Raw genomic sequence first — 19,726 nt, forward strand, 5'->3', positions numbered from 1 at the left:
TGAAATTTTTTTTCCTGATATCTAGCCTATATCGTTGAACTAAGAGGAAAGGGAAAGCAATTGTAAACCACTTTGAGACTCCTTTGGGTAGAGAAAAGCGACATATAAGAACCAACTCTTCTTCTTCTTCAGTAATCTCAGGGCTCTCTCAGCCTCACCTGCCTCACAAGGTGTCAGTTGTGGGGAGAGGAAAGGAAAGGCAATTGGAAGCTGCTTTGATACTTCTTCGGGTAGAGAAAACCCGTCAAGAAAACCCAGGGTGGAGAAAGGCTGATCTAGTCCAACCCTCTGCACAACACAAAAATTCACAGCTGCCTCCCCTCTCCCCTCTCCTCCCCCCACAAGTGAACTGCGCTCGAAGCCCCGAGGACAAATACAAATAATTTTAGTTTGAAGTAACGTGGAGTTCAATCTCGCCTCTTACATATCAAAAATGTGTTTAAAGCGCTTCACAAAGGAAAAAGAATTGCTGACTGATACGGCTCTTTAACATGGAAGATGGTTTCTGAAATATCTTAAATCACCCGCAGTTTTTTTTTTTTTTTGCAGAAAATGTGTCACTAGGGAAGCTTCTAATATTTGATTAATTGTCCCCCAATTCTCACTTTAATAAATCTTGTTGATTTATCTCCATTGGTCAATCCAGGGACCTAGACGGTTTGAACACACTGAGATTTAAAACAACACCTCTATGGACATTTGGGGGTGGAGGGAAAGTTTGAAGGAGCCGGATAGGTGCGTCCTTGAAATCTGCAAATGACTTAAGATGTGTAATTCTTGGAGGGCTGCTTTGGAAGGCAGACTCTACGCGGGGGTAGTCAAATGGCGGCCCTCCAGATGTCCATGGACTACAATTCCCATTGTAGTCCATGGACATCTGGAGGGCCGCAGTTTGACTACCTCTGTTACAGCTTTATACTGTACTGCTGTCCCCATCTCTTACCCTCTTTAAGCTCCACCCCCAAATCCCCAGGAAAGACCAAGGTGGGGAAGTCCATGCCCAGTGGGAACCATAATGAAATGTACTGGGCCAGGGCAGCTTAGGCTGGTTTAGCCGGCAGGGCCCATAAAACATTACCCTGACCTCAGCAGCCCTGGCTGTTCTGATCTTGTCAGTTCTCAGAAGCTATCAGGACTGATCTCTGTCCTCTGGACCCGTCATTCCAGGGGTCTCCAGGACCCGCCTGGTATAGAGATGCCAACCTCCAGGAGGGATCTGGGGATCCCCTAGAGCAGGGATAGTCAAGCTGTGGTCCTCCAGATGTCCATGGATGACAATTCCCATGAGCCCCTGCCAGCGTTTGCTAGCAGGGGCTCATGGGAATTGTAGTCCACGGACACCTGGAGGACCACAGGTTGACTACCCCTGCCCTAGAATTCTAGCTCATCTCCAGGCAACAGTGGGCAGTTCCCCTGGAGAGAATGGCTGCAGATTTATACACCACTGAACTCCCTCCCTGCCTCAAATCCTGCCCGCACCCAGCCCCTGGAGGCTGGCATCCCTCCTTCCTCTCTTGCCTTGTACCTACAGGGTCAGCGGTCACTTGACGGGCACTTTCCAGCCCCCTATTGAAAAACGCTTGCGGTTGTCGCAACTCCGGCAGGTCCTGAGTGCAAATCCCACCCGCCCCTCCAAAGCCACCAACCACGAAACCAACCGCAGCAAGCTACAGAGCTGGGCTAGTAACGGGGTGTGGGTGTGTATGCGTGTATTTTTGCACCCAATGGGAGGTCCCTCCCCCCCTATTCCCCTCGCGAGACGCGCCCGGGAACCCCGCCCGCCCTCCCTCCCTTGGGCAGCCTCCCCCGCGCTCGAAGCGTCTCTCTCCCGGCGCGGCTCCTCCGCGGGGCGTAATTGCCGCTTCCCGCCGCCAATCCCCCGCGCGGGCGTCATCCAAGCGGCAGCCGCTCCCGCTGCGGTGCTGCAACCGCGCGCGCCAGCCAGGCGGGGGAGGAAGCGCCTGCTTGGAGCTGCCAGCCTCCAGGTGGGACCTGGGCATCTCCCGGATGGGCAGCTCGTCTCCCGACGGGAGAGATCGGCTCCCCCTGGAGGCAAAGGGATGTTTGCGCGGGGAGAACTCTGCGGCGTCGGGCCCCACTGAGGCCCTTGTCCTCTCCAGGCCCCACCCCCAAATCTCCAGGCGTTTCCCAGCCCCCCCAACCCTGCCCCATCTCCTGCCAATGGCCAGGGGGAATTTGCCAGCACTAGAGCTCCTGGAATGGCAGCTAATCTCCAAGCTGTAACCACTTAGTTATGTATTATTATTATTATTATTATTATTATTATTATTATTATTATTATTATTATTATTATTATTATTATTATTATCATCATTATCATTATCATTATTATCATTATTATCATTATTATCATCATCATTATTATTATTATTATTATTATTATTATTATTATTATTATTATTATTATTATTATTATTATTATTATATGGAGCTAGGGTCCGGTAGTGGCTCTTATCTACAAGATATAGATGGAGCACTCTGGGGCAGAGAAATGTCGTATCCTGTCGCTTTGGGGGTCACAGTGGGAGGGCTCCTGGAGGTGTGGCCCTACTAGTGGTCCCCCTAATGGCCCCTGGGTTTTGGCCATTGTATTTCACGGTAGTGTTAGACTAGGATTTTGGAAGCCTGGGTTCAAATCCCCCCCTTTGCCATGGAAGCTTCCCGAGTGACCGAGAGGCCAGTCATGCTTTCTCAGTTTAACCTACCTCACAGGGTTGTTGGGGGGATAAAAATGGAGACTAGGGAGAAATGTGAGGTATGAATGGAGTAAATCGAAACAAGACATTCCACGCAAACATGCACAGCCACCCCCGGGGCCCTGTTTGATGGCGAAATGTAATGCCAGATTACAGCCGATTTTCGGTGGCCAAACTGTGGCTCTCCAGATGTTCCATGGACTACGATGTCAGGGGCTCATGGGAATGGTCGTCCACGAACACCTGGAAATCCACAGTTTGGCCTCTCCGCTTTAGGATTTTAGAGGCAAACAGAGGTGTTTTGCCCTTGCATGGCTCTTCATGGTAACTTCCCTGGGGTCTCCCATCCAACTACAAACCAGGGCTGCCCCTGCTTAGCTTCAGAGATGCGATGAGATCAGGCTAGGCTGTCAGGGACGACTTGTTTAGGTCAAGAAAGTACTTCCCAGTGAGGGTCACTGAGCAGGAAGTACATCAGGAAATTGAGAGCCAGTTTGGTGTGGTGGTTAGGAGTGCGGACTTCTAATCTGGCATGCCGGGTTCGATTCTGCACTGCCCCACATGCAGCCAGCTGGGTGACCTTGGGCTCGCCACGGCACTGATAGAACTGTTCTGACCGGGCAGTGATATCAGCGCTCTCTCAGCCTCACCCACCCCACAGGGTGTCTGTTGTGGGGAGAGGAAAGGGAAGGCGACTGTAAGCCAGTTTGAGAATCTTTCGGGTAGGGAAAAGCAGCATATAAGAACCAACTCTTCTTCTTCATCTGGGGGGGGGGGCAAGGGGGCTTAGCGCTGCCCTCCTCTGCCATTTCCTGGCTCTCGCTATTCCCATCCCTACCCCTGTACTGGCTTCTTCGCTCTGTGCCGCTTTCAAAGGAATTCCCACCGGGTGGATCGATCTAAATCAAAGCCAGGCTCTAAATCACTGACAAAAGAGCTCATAAAACCATTGATTTAAATCTAGTTAGAAAGCATGCATTTTCAATATATATATATATATACTGTTTGGCAGCGCCGTGACATTTATTGATTGGCAACCAATTGAGCAATCCGAGCCCGGTCGATGCAGACTCCTGCTTGGGTCAGTCCATGGGGGCGGGCTCTGAGAAAATATTCTCAGGATTGCACCGCAAGCAAGACGTTGGCGTCAAGTCACGCCTGGCTCCCGGCAACCTCATCCACAGGGTTTCTCCGGGCGTGAGAGGAGAAGAGGCTGTTTGCCATTGGCTTCCTCCAGGGATCAACCCTGCAGGCCCTTGAGGGTCTCCTGTCCAAGTACCGACTGTGGCCACCCTCTAGGGTGGTCTGGTTCTTCCGGGCCCGTTTTGGGGGATTGGGGGTAGGGTTGCAAGACCCAGGTTGAGAAACTCTTGGAGATTTGGGGGTGGAGGCTGAGGACAAGGACCTCAAGTGGGCTGCAATACCACAGAGCAAGGGTGGCCAGACTGTGGCTCTCCGGATGTCCATGGACTACAATTCCCATGAGCCCCTAACACTATGGCAGGGGTGACCAGACTGTGGCTCTCCGGATGGCCATGGACTACAATTCCCATGAGCCCCTAACACTATGGCAGGGGTGACCAGACTGTGGTTCTCCGGAGGTCCTTGGATTACAATTCCCATGAGCCTCTAATTCTATGGCACGGGTTGCCAGACTGTGGTTCTCTGGATGTCCATGGACTACAATTCCCATGAGCCCCTAACACTATGGCAGGAGTGACCAGACTGTGGCTTTCCGGAGGTCCATGGACTACAATTCCCATGAGCCTCTAATACTATGGAACGGGTGGCCAGACTGTGGTTCTCTGGATGTCCCTGGACTCCAATCCCATGAGCCCCTGGCAGTATGGCAGGGGTGTCCTGGCATGCTGGCAGAGGCTCATGGGAATTGTAGCCCATGGACATCCGGAGAGCCACAGTCCAGCCACCCCTGCCATAGTGTTAAGGTCTCCAACCTCCCAGTGGTACCCATGGAGATGAACGAAATGAGTTCCCTCGGACAAAATGACTGCTTTGGAGGGCAGAACTGTATGGCATTATATCCTGGGGAGATCCTCCCCTGCCCCAAATCCCCTCCGCTCCTGGCTCCACCCCCAAAATGTGCAGGCATTTCCCGACCCAGGAACCCTACATAAGAGCCCACCTTTCAAGGCACCCATTTTCTCCAGGGGAACCAAGAACTGTAGTCTGGATGGGAGCTGTAATTCCAGGGGGATCCCCAGGTTGCATCTGGAGGTTGGCATCCCTAGTTACCTCCGACAAGCTATTCAGGCAACTGATGTGGGCAGGCGGGGGGGGGGGTGAGGAACACTCTGAATCTCGAAGCCCATAAATATTTTTGGGGCCTGGCGGATGACAGCCATAAATATTCATGGCTTCTGCTCCTGTGACAAATGCCATAAGCCCGTTCTCCTTTTTTAAAATAACGCTCGACCTCAGCAGTGCAATTATCTCCTCCGTATTTTATATTCCGCCTAAGCAGGACGGCTTTAATTTTGGGTGTTTGACAGAGGATCACGAAAGCTGTTGTGAAAGCGCAGAATTGGACTAGTTTGGATTAAATCGGGACCTCACTCTAAGCCAGGCTGCCTTTGAAAGCAGAGCTTTCCAGCAGAAAACAAAAACAAAAACCGATTTGGCGGTATGTTAAAATCTTGTTTTTAAAAAAATCATCTACCGTGGACACAGTCACTGGCCCTTCTTCCTGTCCGTTGTACCCACCAGAAGTGGATTGGTTTCTATTATCTCCGGGATATTTTAGCCTGATCCTGCCTTGAGTCCCGTCAGAGTAGATGGCCCTTCCCACCCTTTGGTTCCGTGACTCTGCGAAATGGAGCCGAGAGGCCATCTTGTATGTTTTCATCCTGCCTGACCTCCAAGGTCTTCCTCTCTGTTCTGTCACCACACGCCGACCCTGTGAGGTAGGGGAGGCTGAGCGCGTATGACTGGCAGAGTCGAACCTGGGTGTCCCAGACCTGAGTCTGACTACTACACCACGCTGTGTCTTGGTGACGGGAATGAACAGCTTGTGCATTTGTGTTTGGATCCCGTCTTGCGCGGGCAAAGGGGAGTTGAACCCAGGTATTCCACCCTCTTGGGAACGGCTCAGAGTGGTGGACATCACAATCAGTACAAAAATACAAAAGGCAGTCAATACTAAAAATCCACTTCAAGGATCGCTGCCTTGTTGTGGCAAGGGGGCTTGCGTAGTTCAGTGAAGCTATGAGCTATGCCGTGCAGGGCCACCCAAGACGGACAGGTCATAGCTGAGAGCTCTGACAAAAGGTGATCCACTGGAGAAGGAAATGGCAAACCACTCCAGTATCTTTGCCATGAAAACTCTATGGACAGTTCCAATAGGCATAACGATATGACGCTGGAAGATGAGCCCCTCAGGTCGGAAGGTGTCCAATATGCTACTGGGGATGAGCAGACGGCTAGTACGAGTAGCGCCAGAATGAATGAAGCGGCTGGGCCAAAGCCGAAAGGACGCTCAGTTGTGGAAGTAACTGGTGGCGAAAAGACAGTCCGATGCTGTAAAGATTTTTATTCCATAGGAACCTGGAACGTCAGAAATGGACTCCGGGGAATGGTAGAGGACAGGAAGGCCTGGAGGATCATTGTCCGTGGGGTCGCGATGGGTCGGACACGACTTCGCACCTAACAACAACAACAACTAAAAATTATTCTCATTAAAAATTTAAGCCTTCCCTGTATGGGTGGCTAGAGCAGAGTCACTTGAAACTCAACCCCTCTAAGACGGAGGTCCTGTGGCTCGGAAGGAAGGTGGCAGATCAGGAGGTGCGTTTACCTGACCTGGACGGTGTGTTGTGCCCTGGGCTAGGAATCCGGCCTCACTCACCATGGAGGCGCAGGTCACGAGAATGACACGCCTGCCGTTTTTCCATCTTCTAACAGAAAAAGAGAGAACCTGTCTCCGGCTATCAAAATCAGTTAACAATATATTTATACAACCTCTAATGATAAATGGAACAACCAGAACAGACTCTAGAGTTTGTTCCGTTTTCAAAGCAGACCTTTCATTGGTGGTTGTTTCCTCCTATGATTTTGAAACGTATCTTAGAAGTTTTCAATATTTCAACGAGCCTTCAGCTCACAGGTATGGGAGAGCTTTGTTCAGCTCACAGGTATGGGAGAGCTTTGTCCAGATACCAGGCGTGGTTGAAATATTGAAAACGTCTAGGGAGCGGCTGTTAAGAAATCATCATCATCATCTCCACCACCTTTATTAAAAACAGTTGAAACTGTAATTAGCAACTGTTTTTGGTCATTAATTCTAGATCACCCTGTATGTTCTCAGGCATTTCTGACTGTGGGGGGGAGTTAAAGGGGGCGCAGTAGATGATGCCCCAATCCAAAGCCTGGCGGAAGAGCTCCATTTTGCAGGCCTTGCGGAACCGGGCCAAGTGGGGGGGGGGGGGCAAGACAGAAAACATCCTCCCCTTAGTTGAGTATTTCCTCCCAGCCCCTGCTGTGGGTGAGCTGCCCACCCAATATGGAGCCCTTTTCTTTTCCCAGTGGATGCTTTAGGATGCTTTGGGCTGATCCTGGGTTGAGCAGGGGGTTGGACTAGATGGCCTGTATGGCCCCTTCCAACTCTATGATTCTATGATCCTATGATCCTGCGTTGAGCAGGGGGTTGGATTAGATGGCCTGTGTGGCCCCTTCCAACTCTATGATTCTACGATCCTATGATCCTGCGTTGAGCAGGGGGTTGGATTAGATGGCCTGTATGGCCCCTTCCAACTCTATGATTCTATGATCCTATGATCCTGCGTTGAGCAGGGGGTTGGATTAGATGGCCTGTGTGGCCCCTTCCAACTCTATGATTCTATGATCCTATGATCCTGCGTTGAGCAGGGGGTTGGATTAGATGGCCTGTATGGCCCCTTCCAACTCTATGATTCTACGATTCTATGATCCTGCGTTGAGCAGGGGGTTGGATTAGATGGCCTGTATGGCCCCTTCCAACTCTATGATTCTATGATCCTATGATCCTGCGTTGAGCAGGGGGTTGGATTAGATGGCCTGTGTGGCCCCTTCCAACTCTATGATTCTATGATCCTGAACTGCATAACAAGCTGACGTAGACCCTGGGTTGTCTGAATGATGCGGAGTGCCCAAGCAATTGAGTCTTCCTGTTCTAATGCAGTCTGTTCTAATGAGTGACCTTCTCTCTCTCTCTCTCTCTCTCTCTCTCTCTCTCTTTCTCTCTCTCCCTCCCTTGCAGTTGCGCTCCAATGAGTCACCGTCCCCCAACGAGATCCCTGGCCAGGAGGAAAAAGGTGAGCTACGGCAGGTAGTAAGTACACGGTAGGTAGCTTCAGGCTGCCAATCGGAGTGGTACCAACCACCCCTCCGGGATCATTAATCCCGCCTTCCATACGTACGCACGCACGGCTGTTACGCACACCCTAGTTCTGGAGCGAGGGCCCCAGATTTTGTTTCCTGCGGCTGACGGAGGTGTGTGCCATTTTTTTTTGGCCTATTTCCAGCGTAAAAGTGTGAGCATCACTCCGAGCACTAACAGCTCCGTTCTGCAAGCCTTGCGGAACTGAATTATTCAAGAAGGCATTTCTACAGGTAATTCACAGGGTTACTGGGACGAAGAGCTATTAGGGACTGCGGTCCGTATTACTGCATTGAGCTAGTTGGAACGAGCCTCCTGCGGTGGGAGTTTGGCATCGTGTGATGCGTCACCTCCCTACTTATGCGTTGCCTCCGTTCCGGTTTTCGACTTCTGGCTGGCTCTTTAGCCTTCCTCCAAATGCACTTTTTATTCGGCGTCCCATCCCGCTGACTGTTTGACCCAACCTGCACGATCCGTCTGGAGTCCAAGCAAGAGGGCGGGCTAAAAATAATGCAAGATGAAGTTTGAGTCCTCCATTGGCCCCTTTAAGACCGAGAAAGTTTAGGTCTTTGTTGGTCTGAAATAGGGGTGAGTGCTTTGGCAGCCTCGGCAAACACCAAAGCCCGAGATGGCCAGTGCTGTGACATGGAGGGGTGGCGCTGGTGGCGCTGCACCAGCCGGCGCCTGCACACAGTTGCTGAACTCTGTGCCTGCGAGCGGCCGCCAGCGTGTGGCAATGTCGACCACGCCCCTCCCCTCTGCACCGTGGTGCTGGCCGCCTCGGGCTTCAGCCAAACTGTGCCAAAGTGCTCAATCCTAGTCTGAAAAGTGCTGTTGGAGTCCAACCTAACACCCAGAACTAAACTTGGTTGGTCTTAACTCCAGTTACATAATCTCTCTCTGGCTGATTCTGCACTTATGTATTTTTTCCGTTGTGGATCCTGTTTAATTCAGATCGATTTGAACTCGGGTCTTCCTCTATCCCCCTCTGCCCCAGTTGAAACAGAAAGTGTTCAGCACTCGATTGGGGAAGCTCAGAGAGGGGAGGGGAGCCAAATGCTGTCGTCTCTCTCTTTCTTTTCTTGAAGAAGAAGAGTTGGTTCTTATAGGCCGCTTCCCCCTACAATGCAATCATTTTCTCCCCGGCCACCGGTCTCTTCAGTCTGGAGATGACCTGTCATTCTGGGGGGTCCCCAGGTCCCACCTGGGGGCTGGCATCCCTGCTCCTTTCCCATCTCTCTGTGCTCATCCAAACTGCCAAAAGCCAGCCTTTCTCACCCATCCCTTGCCTCTCGCTCAGACCCCAACAGAGTTATGAAGCGTCAGCTAAGTGGCCTCAGCTTTTCAGCAGCGATAAGAGCAAAGGGACAGGCAGCAGCGGCGACAGGATCGTAGATCAGCTTGACAGATTCACTCCACAAGCTGTCCCTGGCACCCGGATCTCCCAGCCTGAAGGCGGCTCCTTTGCTGGGCTTCGGGGCAGGATCTTTGCATGCCTCCCATGCCCCAGGTCTTGCAATTCAGAAACCTGAGCTTAGAATCATAGAATCATAGAGTTGGAAGGGGCCAAACAGGCCATCTAGTCCAACCCCCTGCTCAACGCAGGATTAGCCCAAAGCATCCTAAAGCATCCAAGAAAAGTGTGTATCCAACCTTTGCTTGAAGACTGCCAGTGAGGGGGAGCTCACCACCTCCTTAGGCAGCCTATTCCACTGCTGAACTACTCTGACTGTGAAATTTTTTCCCCTGATTTCTAGCCTATATTGTTGTACTTGAAGTTTAAACACATTACTGTGTGTCCTCTCCTCTGCAGCCAACAGAAACAGCATCCTGCCCTCCTCCAAGTGACAACCTTTCAAATACTTAAAGAGAGCTATCATGTCCCCTTCCTCCACACATTCCCAAACCCAGGTCCTTGGTCTGTGCTTGTGGCTCCTCACTCTTTCGGATGACAGCCTGGACCACCTGTCACCATTGCTGGGAGTGTGAGAGGGGTTAGGGTTGAAGGGTCTTCCCTGATCCCCCGTGGGTGGGGTGGGGATGAGGGTTAGGGATGCCAGATCCAGGCTGGGAAACTCCTGGAGATTTGGGAAAGGAGCCTCGGGAAGACTGGGACCTCAGCAAGGTACAAAGCCACAAAGTCCACGCTCCAACGGAGCTCTTCCGCCAGGTCTATGGTTGAGGCCAGGCCTAGTGCTAGGAGAAGCTCAGATGGGACTCCCTCCTGGAAGATATGCTTCCACGCTGGTCCTTTGGCGTGGTTAGGTGTCACAGCCCTCTTCAGCCACCCCGGCTCTTAATGGGGGCTGTTAGAGAATGTGTTATTTCTGCCATATGGTTTTTATATCTTTCTCCAATTTATAGGGGTTTTAAAGGTAAAGGTACCCCCTGTGCAAGCACTGAGTCATGTCTGACCCTTGGGGTGACGCCCTCTAGCGTTTTCATGGCAGACTCAATATGGGGTGGTTTGCCAGTGCCTTCCCCAGTCATTACCGTTTACCCCCCAGCAAGCTGGGTACTCATTTTACCCACCTCGGAAGGATGGAAGGCTGAGTCAACCTTGAGCCGGCTGCTGGGATCGAACTCCCAGCCCCATGGTCAGAGCTTCAGATAGTATGTCTGCTGCCTTACCACTCTGCACCACAAGAGGCTCATGGGGGTTTTATGGGGGGGTTAACTGGAGATTGTGTTATATGTGCATTTTGTATGTAACCCACCATGAGCTAGGTTGTCTGGGAGAGGCAGGTAATAAAACTAATGATGATGATAAAGCAGCCATTTCCTCCAGGGGGAATGATCTCTGTAGCCTGGAAGTAGGCTGTAATTCCAGGGGATTCCCTGGAGGCTGGCATCCCTAGCTCACATCTCAGGAGACTTTAAGAGGAATTGTGACGCTGAGAACTGAAATGCAACTCGGCAAGCCTGGGGTACCAGACGGCATGTGAGCAAATATCCATAACAAGGGTGCCGCTGATGGAAAGGTCAGGGAAGCTCTGGCTTGGGAAACTCCAGCTGGTCCAGAATGCGGTTATACAAGTCCTTATGGGTAGTCAGTGAAGAAGAATAAGAGTTGGTTTCCATACCCCACTTTTCGCTGCCCGAAGGAGTCTCAAAGCGGCTGACAATTGCCTTCCCTTTCTTCTCCCCACATCAGACATCCTGTGAGGCGGAGAGAGCTCTGAGAGAAACTGCTCTGTGAGAACAGCACTATCAGGGCTGTGACTAGTGCATGGTCACCCAGCTGGCTGCATGTGGAGGAGGAGTGGGGAATCAAACCTGGCTCGCCAGATTAGAAGCCGCTGCTCTTAGCCACTACACCAAGCTGGAGAACACATATAAGACCTGTGGTGACTCAGCTAACCTGACGCCAGATTCAGGTTCAAGGTTTTAGTTATGACCTTTAAAACCCCAAAGGGTCTGGAGTTATTATACCTGCAGGACTGCCTCTGTCTGAGAGCCAGCTTGGTGTAGTGGTTAGGAGTGCAGACTTCTAATCTGGTGAGACGGGTTTGATTCCCCGCTCCACCACATGCAGCCACCTGGGTGGCCTTGGACTTGCCACAGCACTGATAAAGCTGTTCTGACTGAGCAGGAATCTCAGGGCTCTCTCAGCCTCACCCACCTTACAGAGTATCTGTTGTGGGGAGAAGAAAAGGGTGGCAATTGTAAACCACTTTGAGATTCCTTCTAGGCTAGTTCTGCATATTTCCCCCCTGTTGTCATTCCTGCTGAATTCAGGTCGATCTGAACCCGGGTCTTCTGCCTTTGTTTTTCCCAAATTGAAACAGACTTTGCCTTCTAGACTTAATTGTCTGGTTGCTCTCTCCTTCACACTTGATTGGGGAAGCTAAGAGTGGAGAGGGGAACGGTGGTCGTGAAGTTCCAGCTGGCACTGAAGGAACACAAGGCTGGAGAAAGCTTTATTTCCTGCAATTTGTCTCCTGGCTCTACAGCCAAAGCAGGAGGGGGGGGGGGAATGCAGCATGAGGCTGCTTGTTTATTTTTCTCTACCTGAACGAGCGAGGGGGGAAAGACAATCTGAAAGGCAAATCTTGGCATATAGAAGTTTGGGCTTTTGGACAAGAGCATAGTCACTTAAAAAATGAGGGCAAAAATAAATCTTACAAGGGAATAGCAACTGGGATCCAGCAGTCTTTGAACTGATGCCCTGACCAATTAGTGACAGACGACTGCGCTGTGTCAGCGTTGGCGGTGCAGAGGAGGTGGAAGAAGTGAATCCGGCAAAACACATACATTAATACAGGGACTTTCGGAGTGTTTTTGTCAAATGTAGTGAGTTACATCCACTCCGGGATATTGTGGGGGAAAGGTAGTGTCACCGCGGATTAATCATAGACGTTGCAGAGGGAAAATTTAAAGCTCTAAATACCAAAATGGAAATCAAGTGAGGTGTAGATGAGTTTGTTTAATTTGGGGTCACCTGGGATAAAAAGCGAAGTGCAGATTCTGCCCTGGTAGAGAAAATTAGCATATAAAAACAACTCCTCCTCTACTTCTTCCTGTTCTTCATTTTCTTCCTCCTCCCATTCTTTTTTCTCTGCCCCTTCCAAAACGAAAACCTACGCAAAACATCATTTTGAAAGCAAAGTACATCACTTGGAGTCTTTCCTTCTCAGCAATTATGGGAAAGCCAAACCACCCCTGATCCATACAGCCCTTCCCTGCTAGTTTTCTGTGACAGCCATTTAGCTGGGGTCAGGGGTGTTGACTACTGACCTGCTTGGTTTTAATGCTCTTTAAGATATGGTTTTGATGGTGTGTGTTTTCACTCTGTTAGCCGTCCCAGTGGCCCTGATGAGGACAAAAAGGCAGGGTATAAATTTTGTAAATAAATAATGAATTCCATAATTGGAATTGGAATCCCACAAATTCCCCTGGGACACAGATGGAGCAGAGTGGCTCTTAGCCATAAGGTATAAATGAGAAGGAAGGACTCCCTGGAGAAGAGCCTAATGCTGGGAGCAATCGAGGGCAAAAGAAGAAGGGGACGACAGAGAATGAGGTGGCTGGATGGAGTCACTGAAGCAGCCGGTACAAACTTAAATGGACTCCGGGGAATGGTAGAGGACAGGAAGGCCTGGAGGATCATTGTCCATGGGGTCGCGATGGGTCGGACACGACTTCGCACATAACAACAACAATAAATGAAACGTGGTGGTCTGTATTCTTGGTACTTAGGGGGCAACAGGGGGGAGGGCTTCTGAAGTTCTGGCCCTGCTGATAGCCCTCCCGATGGCACCTGGGTTTTGGCCACTATGTGACGCAGAGTGTTGGCCTGGATGGGCCATTGGCCTGATCCAACATGGCTTCTCTTATATTCTTATATCTGGGGCTGTGATGCTCTGTATTCTTGGTAATTGGGGGGGGGCAAGAACAGGAGGCCTTCTTAAGTTCTGGCCCCACTGGTAGGCTTCCTGACAAAGTGTTGGACTAGATGGGCCATTGGTCTGATCCATCATAGCTCCTTGTATGTTCTTATCTCTAGGGCAGTGATGCGCTGTCTTCTTGATGCTTGGAGGGCAGCAGTGGGGGAGCTTTTGGAGTTCTGACCCTGCTGGTGGAACCTCCTGATGGCCCCTGGCGTTTGGCCTCTGTGGGACACAGAGCGCTGGACTGGATGGTCTCTTGTGACCTTATAAGACCAATCCACCATCTTGGGCTGCCAGCCAAGAAGCTGAGCATCTCTTTGGAATCTCACAGGACTTCAGAGAGAAAAAGAGTATTAAATGAAACCAGGAGACTCCAGTCTTTGCTGACCCCATGGAGACTTTTGAAATTCCGAAAGCAGGAAGTGACTGAAAAATGGCTGCCGTACAGCAGGAACCAATCACTGAGAGCCGGGAGGCTGCCAGCTGCCCCTCTTCCGATGACAACAGCAGCTGTTTCCAGAGTGGTGCTCCAGGCAGACAAAATGTGATGCTCTTCTGAAGCACTTCCCATCCCAGGGATGTGGAGGGAAGCCAGAATTAGCTCCTTGCTTTGGGGAAGAAGGAAAGGGCCATCACCTTGGCAGGCCCCGCGGGGATCCATGCTGAGGTTCAATGGGCTGAGCAATCTGTTACCGCTGGCACCGGGAGCTGGCATTGTCGGGCACTTGTGGGGTTGCCGATAAGTCTCCAGAAAATTGGCCTGCCTCTTTAATATAGATTTAAAGGCGTAGGCGTGAGCAGCTGTTCCCAGCATGGAGATAAATGACATCACCTGTTAAATTAACGTACCATTCAGGCTCTATTAAAAAGACAGGGCATTTCCCCTCCAGACAGATGGTGATGCAGAGTCGTTGCCAGGGCCCTGGGAAGGTCCATGGCTACTGTGCGGCCTCACTGCCTACCCTCTCTGGGATCAGCAGTGATCCTCCATCCAGAGCCAATGGCAGGGCAGCACAGTGGAGAGAGTGAGAACAGGGGAAAGAGGCATAAAAGGCAGGGTTGGAAGAGTGAGTGGACCATGGAGACAGGATTTAGGGTGGAATGAGTGGGACGGAGGAGAACCCGGTGGTTCAGGTAAGTGGAGACAGGATTTAGGGGGGAACGGACAGGGCTGGGTAGAACCGAGCTGGACAGGGTGGACTAAGGTGGTTCAGGTAAGCGGAGACAGGATTTAGGGTGGAACGGACAGGGCTGGGTAGAACCGAGCTGGACAGGGTGGACTAAGGTGGTTCTGGTCAGCGGAGACAGGATTTAGGGTGGAACGGACAGGGCTGGGTAGAACCGAGCTGGACATGGTGGACTAAGGTGGTTCAGGTAAGCGGAGACAGGATTTTGGTTGGAACGGACAAGGCTGAGTAGAACCGAGTTGGACAGGGTGGACTAAGGTGGGTCAGGTAAGCGGAGACAGGCTGAGTAGAACCCCGTGGGATGGGGCTTACTAAAATTGAGCAGGACAGTCGGTGTGATACAGCAGTTCGTGTGGGTGAAGCCCAGCATTGGGTTAAAGAGAAAGGCAATATCTTCCATTTTCCCTCTCTTTATTGCAAACCTAAGGACACTTTTCTCGGAGCAAACCCTGTTGAAGGGACTGGACTCCTGCTTAAGAGTGTAATGTCCATTTTCGGGGCAATGCTTTGCCAGGTGGATCAGTAAAATCCCAAATGATCAACCAGTGTTAACACAGCAAATGGTTGTCGCTTTTGTTAGGGGCCGCCAGTAGGGTCCACCACAGTCTTTTCCCATCAGCCTCCGGGGCGTGGGTGGAGACGGTGGCTTTGTCGCCCTCTGCTGGTGGGCGGAAACTAGCACCACGCAAGGTGTGCCAGACCACTCACAGCACCCACCGCTGGCTGCCAGCCACGTCCGTCACCTGCCAAACCAAAGGACATGCAGACGCGTCTCTGCCGCAGAGAGGAGGTTGCAATCGATATATATTTAAATCCTCGGCCGGCTTCCTTGTGTCAATGCCCGTCGGCTGTGCCTGTGCTCACGAGGGAGGGAGGGTTGTGCGGTTGCCATGTTGTCGCCTTCCCTGATGCGTTTAACGACCACACCCTCTGCTTCTCCCCACAGACAAAGCTGGGAGCACCAAGAAGGTGGAAGCCGAAGAAGAGGAAGTAGACATTGACCTGAACGCGCCCGAGACCGAGAAAGCCGCCCTGGCCATCCAGGGCAAATTCCGGCGCTTCCAGAAACGGAAAAAGGATCCCAGCCCCTGAGCCGCCACCGCGCCGACCTCACCTCTCCACCGCTCTCCCCGTCTCCCCCGGCCTCTCGACCTTCTCCCCTGCGCGGCCCGCCTTGCCCCGTTTCCTCTTCTCCTCCCCATGTTAGGTGGGGCTAGTGAAATTTTGCACGTTCTGTAATATAATCAAGCAGGGGTAGGGTGGGTTTTCAGGGCCGGAGAGGGGTGGGGCTCTCTCCAAAGCTGGGGTGGGGAATAACTGGGTGGGGGGGCGGCTTCCCCAAAGCTCACGCACCCTCTACCAGCTCCCGCAAGGGTGCTCCCTCTTTCTAATAGCCATGATCCAGCAGCCTAGCAATCTTATTGACAGAAAGCCATGGAAAAGCGCTTGATGTAAAGGGGCTAAATCTTTGGGCAGAGTTGGGGGGGGGGGGAGGAACAAGGTTAAATTTGCCCATTTTGATTCCGTGACACGTTTGCACTTTGTAAGTCGCCCGGCGCCCAACAGAGGCCTCATGTGGGTGGTTGACATTTTGAGTGTCACTCCCCACGGAGCCGAAATTGGAAGCTTTGCTGATCCTTATACCAGCTGAAATGCCAGAGAACAAAGGGGGGGGGGGTTGGAGCCAGCTGGGAAATTTGTGAGGCTTATTTTTGCACTTTCCAAGCACCCGTAAGAATCAAACCGCGACTTGCCGATTCTGAGCTGGCCAAATTGTTCAGAAGACAACTGATCCGCCTCCATCCTGTTTGCCCTTGAAACCTCTTTGCTTTACTGATGATAAACATGACAGAGAGACCTAAGGCCCCTGAAACATCAGCTTGTCTAGAGTGGAACAAGTTTGTAGAGGATGAAAGCAGGAAGCAGCTCGGTTTCCTGTCTTCAGTTTCCCTACCTCTCTATCATGATCAAGGTTTAGCCACCTGGATTGACTAGTACCCTGATTTCATACTTGCATCTGATATAACTCCCCACCCATACATTCCAAGACAGGTGGAGGATCAACTCTTTTCCGAGCGCCAGGATGAATGTTACTAATTTGCACTAAATTTACATGCACCGACCCCAGATGAACATGCCCTAAGTATAATCTCACTCACAAAGCTCATCAAGGGACGTCCCATTCACTCTATAAGCTTTTTTTTTGTTTGGTAGGAGGGGGGGATTAAGATAAGCTTTGCCAGAGGTCAACTTCAACCAACCTAGCATCTCCCAGAGAAGCTTCCTCCTGCGAAATGTATAGGTTGGTTTGATTTCATCTTGTTCTATATCCTAGGTTGCAAAAAACGAGAAAGAAACCTCAATCTCAGTTTGCAGCTGATCTCTTGCAATGTGTATCTTAATTTCCTGATTAAGCTTTATTGAGCTGGGAAACTAGCTCTGGCACAGCTGATCCAGGCATTTTGTTGAAGCTTCTTGTTGACACTGCTTTGAAGAAACCCGCTGATTCTTGTAACCATCCACCAGGACAGCAGCTAATTCTGAGCCAGTCGCTAACAGCTAAAAGCAGCAGGAAGGGAAATGTGATCTCCCGAGCTTACAGCCTGAACTAAACAACTTTAATCCTAAAAATTGGTCCCATTCCTCTAGGGGGAAATGAAAGGCAGATCCTTTGGTAGTGCAAAAATTCTCATGGCTCGCAATCTCGTGTACTAGTTAAAAAACTCTCAAGTTCACCATTCCCTGTACCCTGCTTTGGTACATCCTACCCCTAGGAAAGGGGGGTGCTTCCTGAAATCCATGCGCCTACCTGCTCCACACTTGCCCTCGCAAATCAAAACTGCACCAAGTCCACGTGCTCTGAGCACCGACACGCTACATCGCTCTTCAGTTATGGCAAAGTTTACAAGACCGTCGGCGATTGGAAACAGGAGGGGACAGTGATGGGGGTCACGGGATGGATCTGCCACGGGGCACGGACTGAGCTGCTTTGAGGACTGACTCTTTTAGCATGTGAATACAATAAATCAGGGGGAAATGTCCAAACCGAGGGTGGTTGTTTCTTCTCTCTTACGGCCGTTTCCAGAACCGTCGCCGAAAAGGTCACCTATAACTGGCTGCATCTTTCATTCTTGCTTTACAGGGAGTAAAAGAAAGGGGGAATGGGCCAGTGTGCATGCAATTTGGGGTGTCGCGGGAGTTACATGTGAAGGATTTCCAAAAAAAATGAGACGAGGCGGCTGGTCAGATGTAGTTCCTCCCTGAACTGGGACGAGAAAGGAGGTCAGCCTGGGTCGACAGCTGCTATGCAAACCCATTAGCTAAGCTGGCCTGCACTCTTTTTTGTAGAGGCCCAGCTGCATCCCGTGACTCGTTCCCAGTTTGTTGCAGTTAGAACAGCACCCCTTCGTATAGCAGTTGTAGGCCATGAGGCTCTTTGGAATGGCCATCTCTTAAATCCCTGGTTTGAAACCTCCTATGGACAAACTACAATGACCATGAGCCCCTGACAGTGTGTGCTGGCAGGGGCTCATGGTCATTGTAGTCCATGGACATCTGGAGAGCCTCAGCTTGACTAAACGTGCGGGCTCAGCTTTCTGACAACTTGTGGTTGTAAGGCTGTGTGACCGTGGTTGGGAACTTACACCAGGGCTGGGCTGGGCGAGCAGCACACAAGGGCCGTTGTTGGGCAGTGGAGTCCCAAGAGGGCTCAGGGAGACTAAGCTGCCACTCCTTGCTCGGCTTTGAGACGTTACGTGTGACCTTGGGTCTCTCAGCCTCACCTCTCTCACGGAGTTGTTGTGAAAATGGAGAAGGGGAGATCCACCTACAGTGCCCCAACCTCCTTGGAGAAACATACAAACACATAGGCATGATTCTGGGCCTCTGTGAAGCCATTGATGCTATGAGTTGCAAAGGTCAGCTGTAAAGCTACCCCAGTGCAGGGCTTTTGAAGCCATTTCTGTACCCCTGGCCTATGTGATTACCATGTTTCTGCTTCTGAAGTGTCCTTTGCTGCCAGTCCCAGTTCTCTCAGAGCTCTCTCAGCCTCACCTACCTCACAAGGTATCTGTTGTGGGGAGAGGAAGGGAAGGCGCTTTGAGGCTCCTTCGGGTACTGAAAAGCAGGGTACAAAACCCGTGTTCTTCCTCCTTTAAGTCTCCCAAGCATTTGAGGTCCACTTCCATGAACGCCCATAAACACATGAATTTGCCTTATGCGGAATGTGACCATTGGTCCATCAAGGTCCTTCATGTCAATTCAGATTGGCCTTGACTCCCCAGGTTCTCTGGCAGAGGTCTTTCCTATCACCCGCTGCCAGATCCTTTACACGGATTGACCCTGGGACCTCCTGCACGGCAAGCAGAGGCTTTTCCGCTGAGCCAAGTCCCTCTGTTGAAATGGCAAGATGCTGCCACTCTCTTCACCTTGTCTTTCATTAAAAGCACACCAAATTTCATCCATTTACATCATGCCGAAGTACCTTAGTCATCTCGGAGCACACAATGAGCCCCCTTCCCCCTGCACGCTTGTGTATTCCTAGGTCTTCAATAAATCAGATTTTCCCCCTCAGTATCAGGTATGAATTTATCATAGTTTTGACTACCCTGCAAATGAAGAGGGGCAAGGATTTTAAATAAATGTACATATACTTTTTTGGGGGGGGAAGGCAGCGAGCAGTTCTTGACAGGTAGGTTCGAAGGTCAGCAAAACACAAAAATGTCCCTTATTTTTGGTCTCGGTTCAGCTCCTGTGGAGTCAACAACTGTTCTCAGATTTTTCAGATAACAGGAAGCCCTTCTTTATTCAAGAGACGTCTTTTCCGCCACTCCACACGAGGACAGTCTGAAGTGGTCTGGGTGAGAGGATGGTAGTGGCACAATATAGCCCACAGATGAATCACAGTATAAAACACGGCAGCTTAAAAGGGGGCGGGCGTGAGGTCAAACTCTCTGACTGGCTAAAAACATTACGAAATCAATTGGGCAGCAGACTTGAGAAACCACTTTTCAAATGGGAAGCCTTTCAGTCCCCAAGAGCTAAAAGCAATTACATTTTTTT

General features: G+C 50.9%; 1 protein-coding gene across 1 annotated transcript in view; it reads left to right on the plus strand.

Annotated features, from left to right (window-relative positions):
- The window catches only part of PCP4L1 (Purkinje cell protein 4 like 1), a 44,919-nt gene extending 27,205 nt beyond the window's left edge, over positions 1–17,714 (plus strand). The window contains exons 2-3 of the mRNA XM_077323249.1: positions 7,969–8,023; positions 15,612–17,714. Of these exons, the coding sequence (XP_077179364.1) occupies positions 7,969–8,023; positions 15,612–15,757 (201 nt within the window). The 3' untranslated portion in view covers positions 15,758–17,714. The remainder of the gene's footprint in view (positions 1–7,968; positions 8,024–15,611) is intronic.
- The last annotated feature ends 2,012 nt before the right edge of the window (positions 17,715–19,726 follow it).

Source organism: Paroedura picta, chromosome 1 (genome assembly GCF_049243985.1).
Source record: "Paroedura picta isolate Pp20150507F chromosome 1, Ppicta_v3.0, whole genome shotgun sequence".
NCBI classification, from domain to species: Eukaryota; Metazoa; Chordata; class Lepidosauria; order Squamata; family Gekkonidae; genus Paroedura; species Paroedura picta.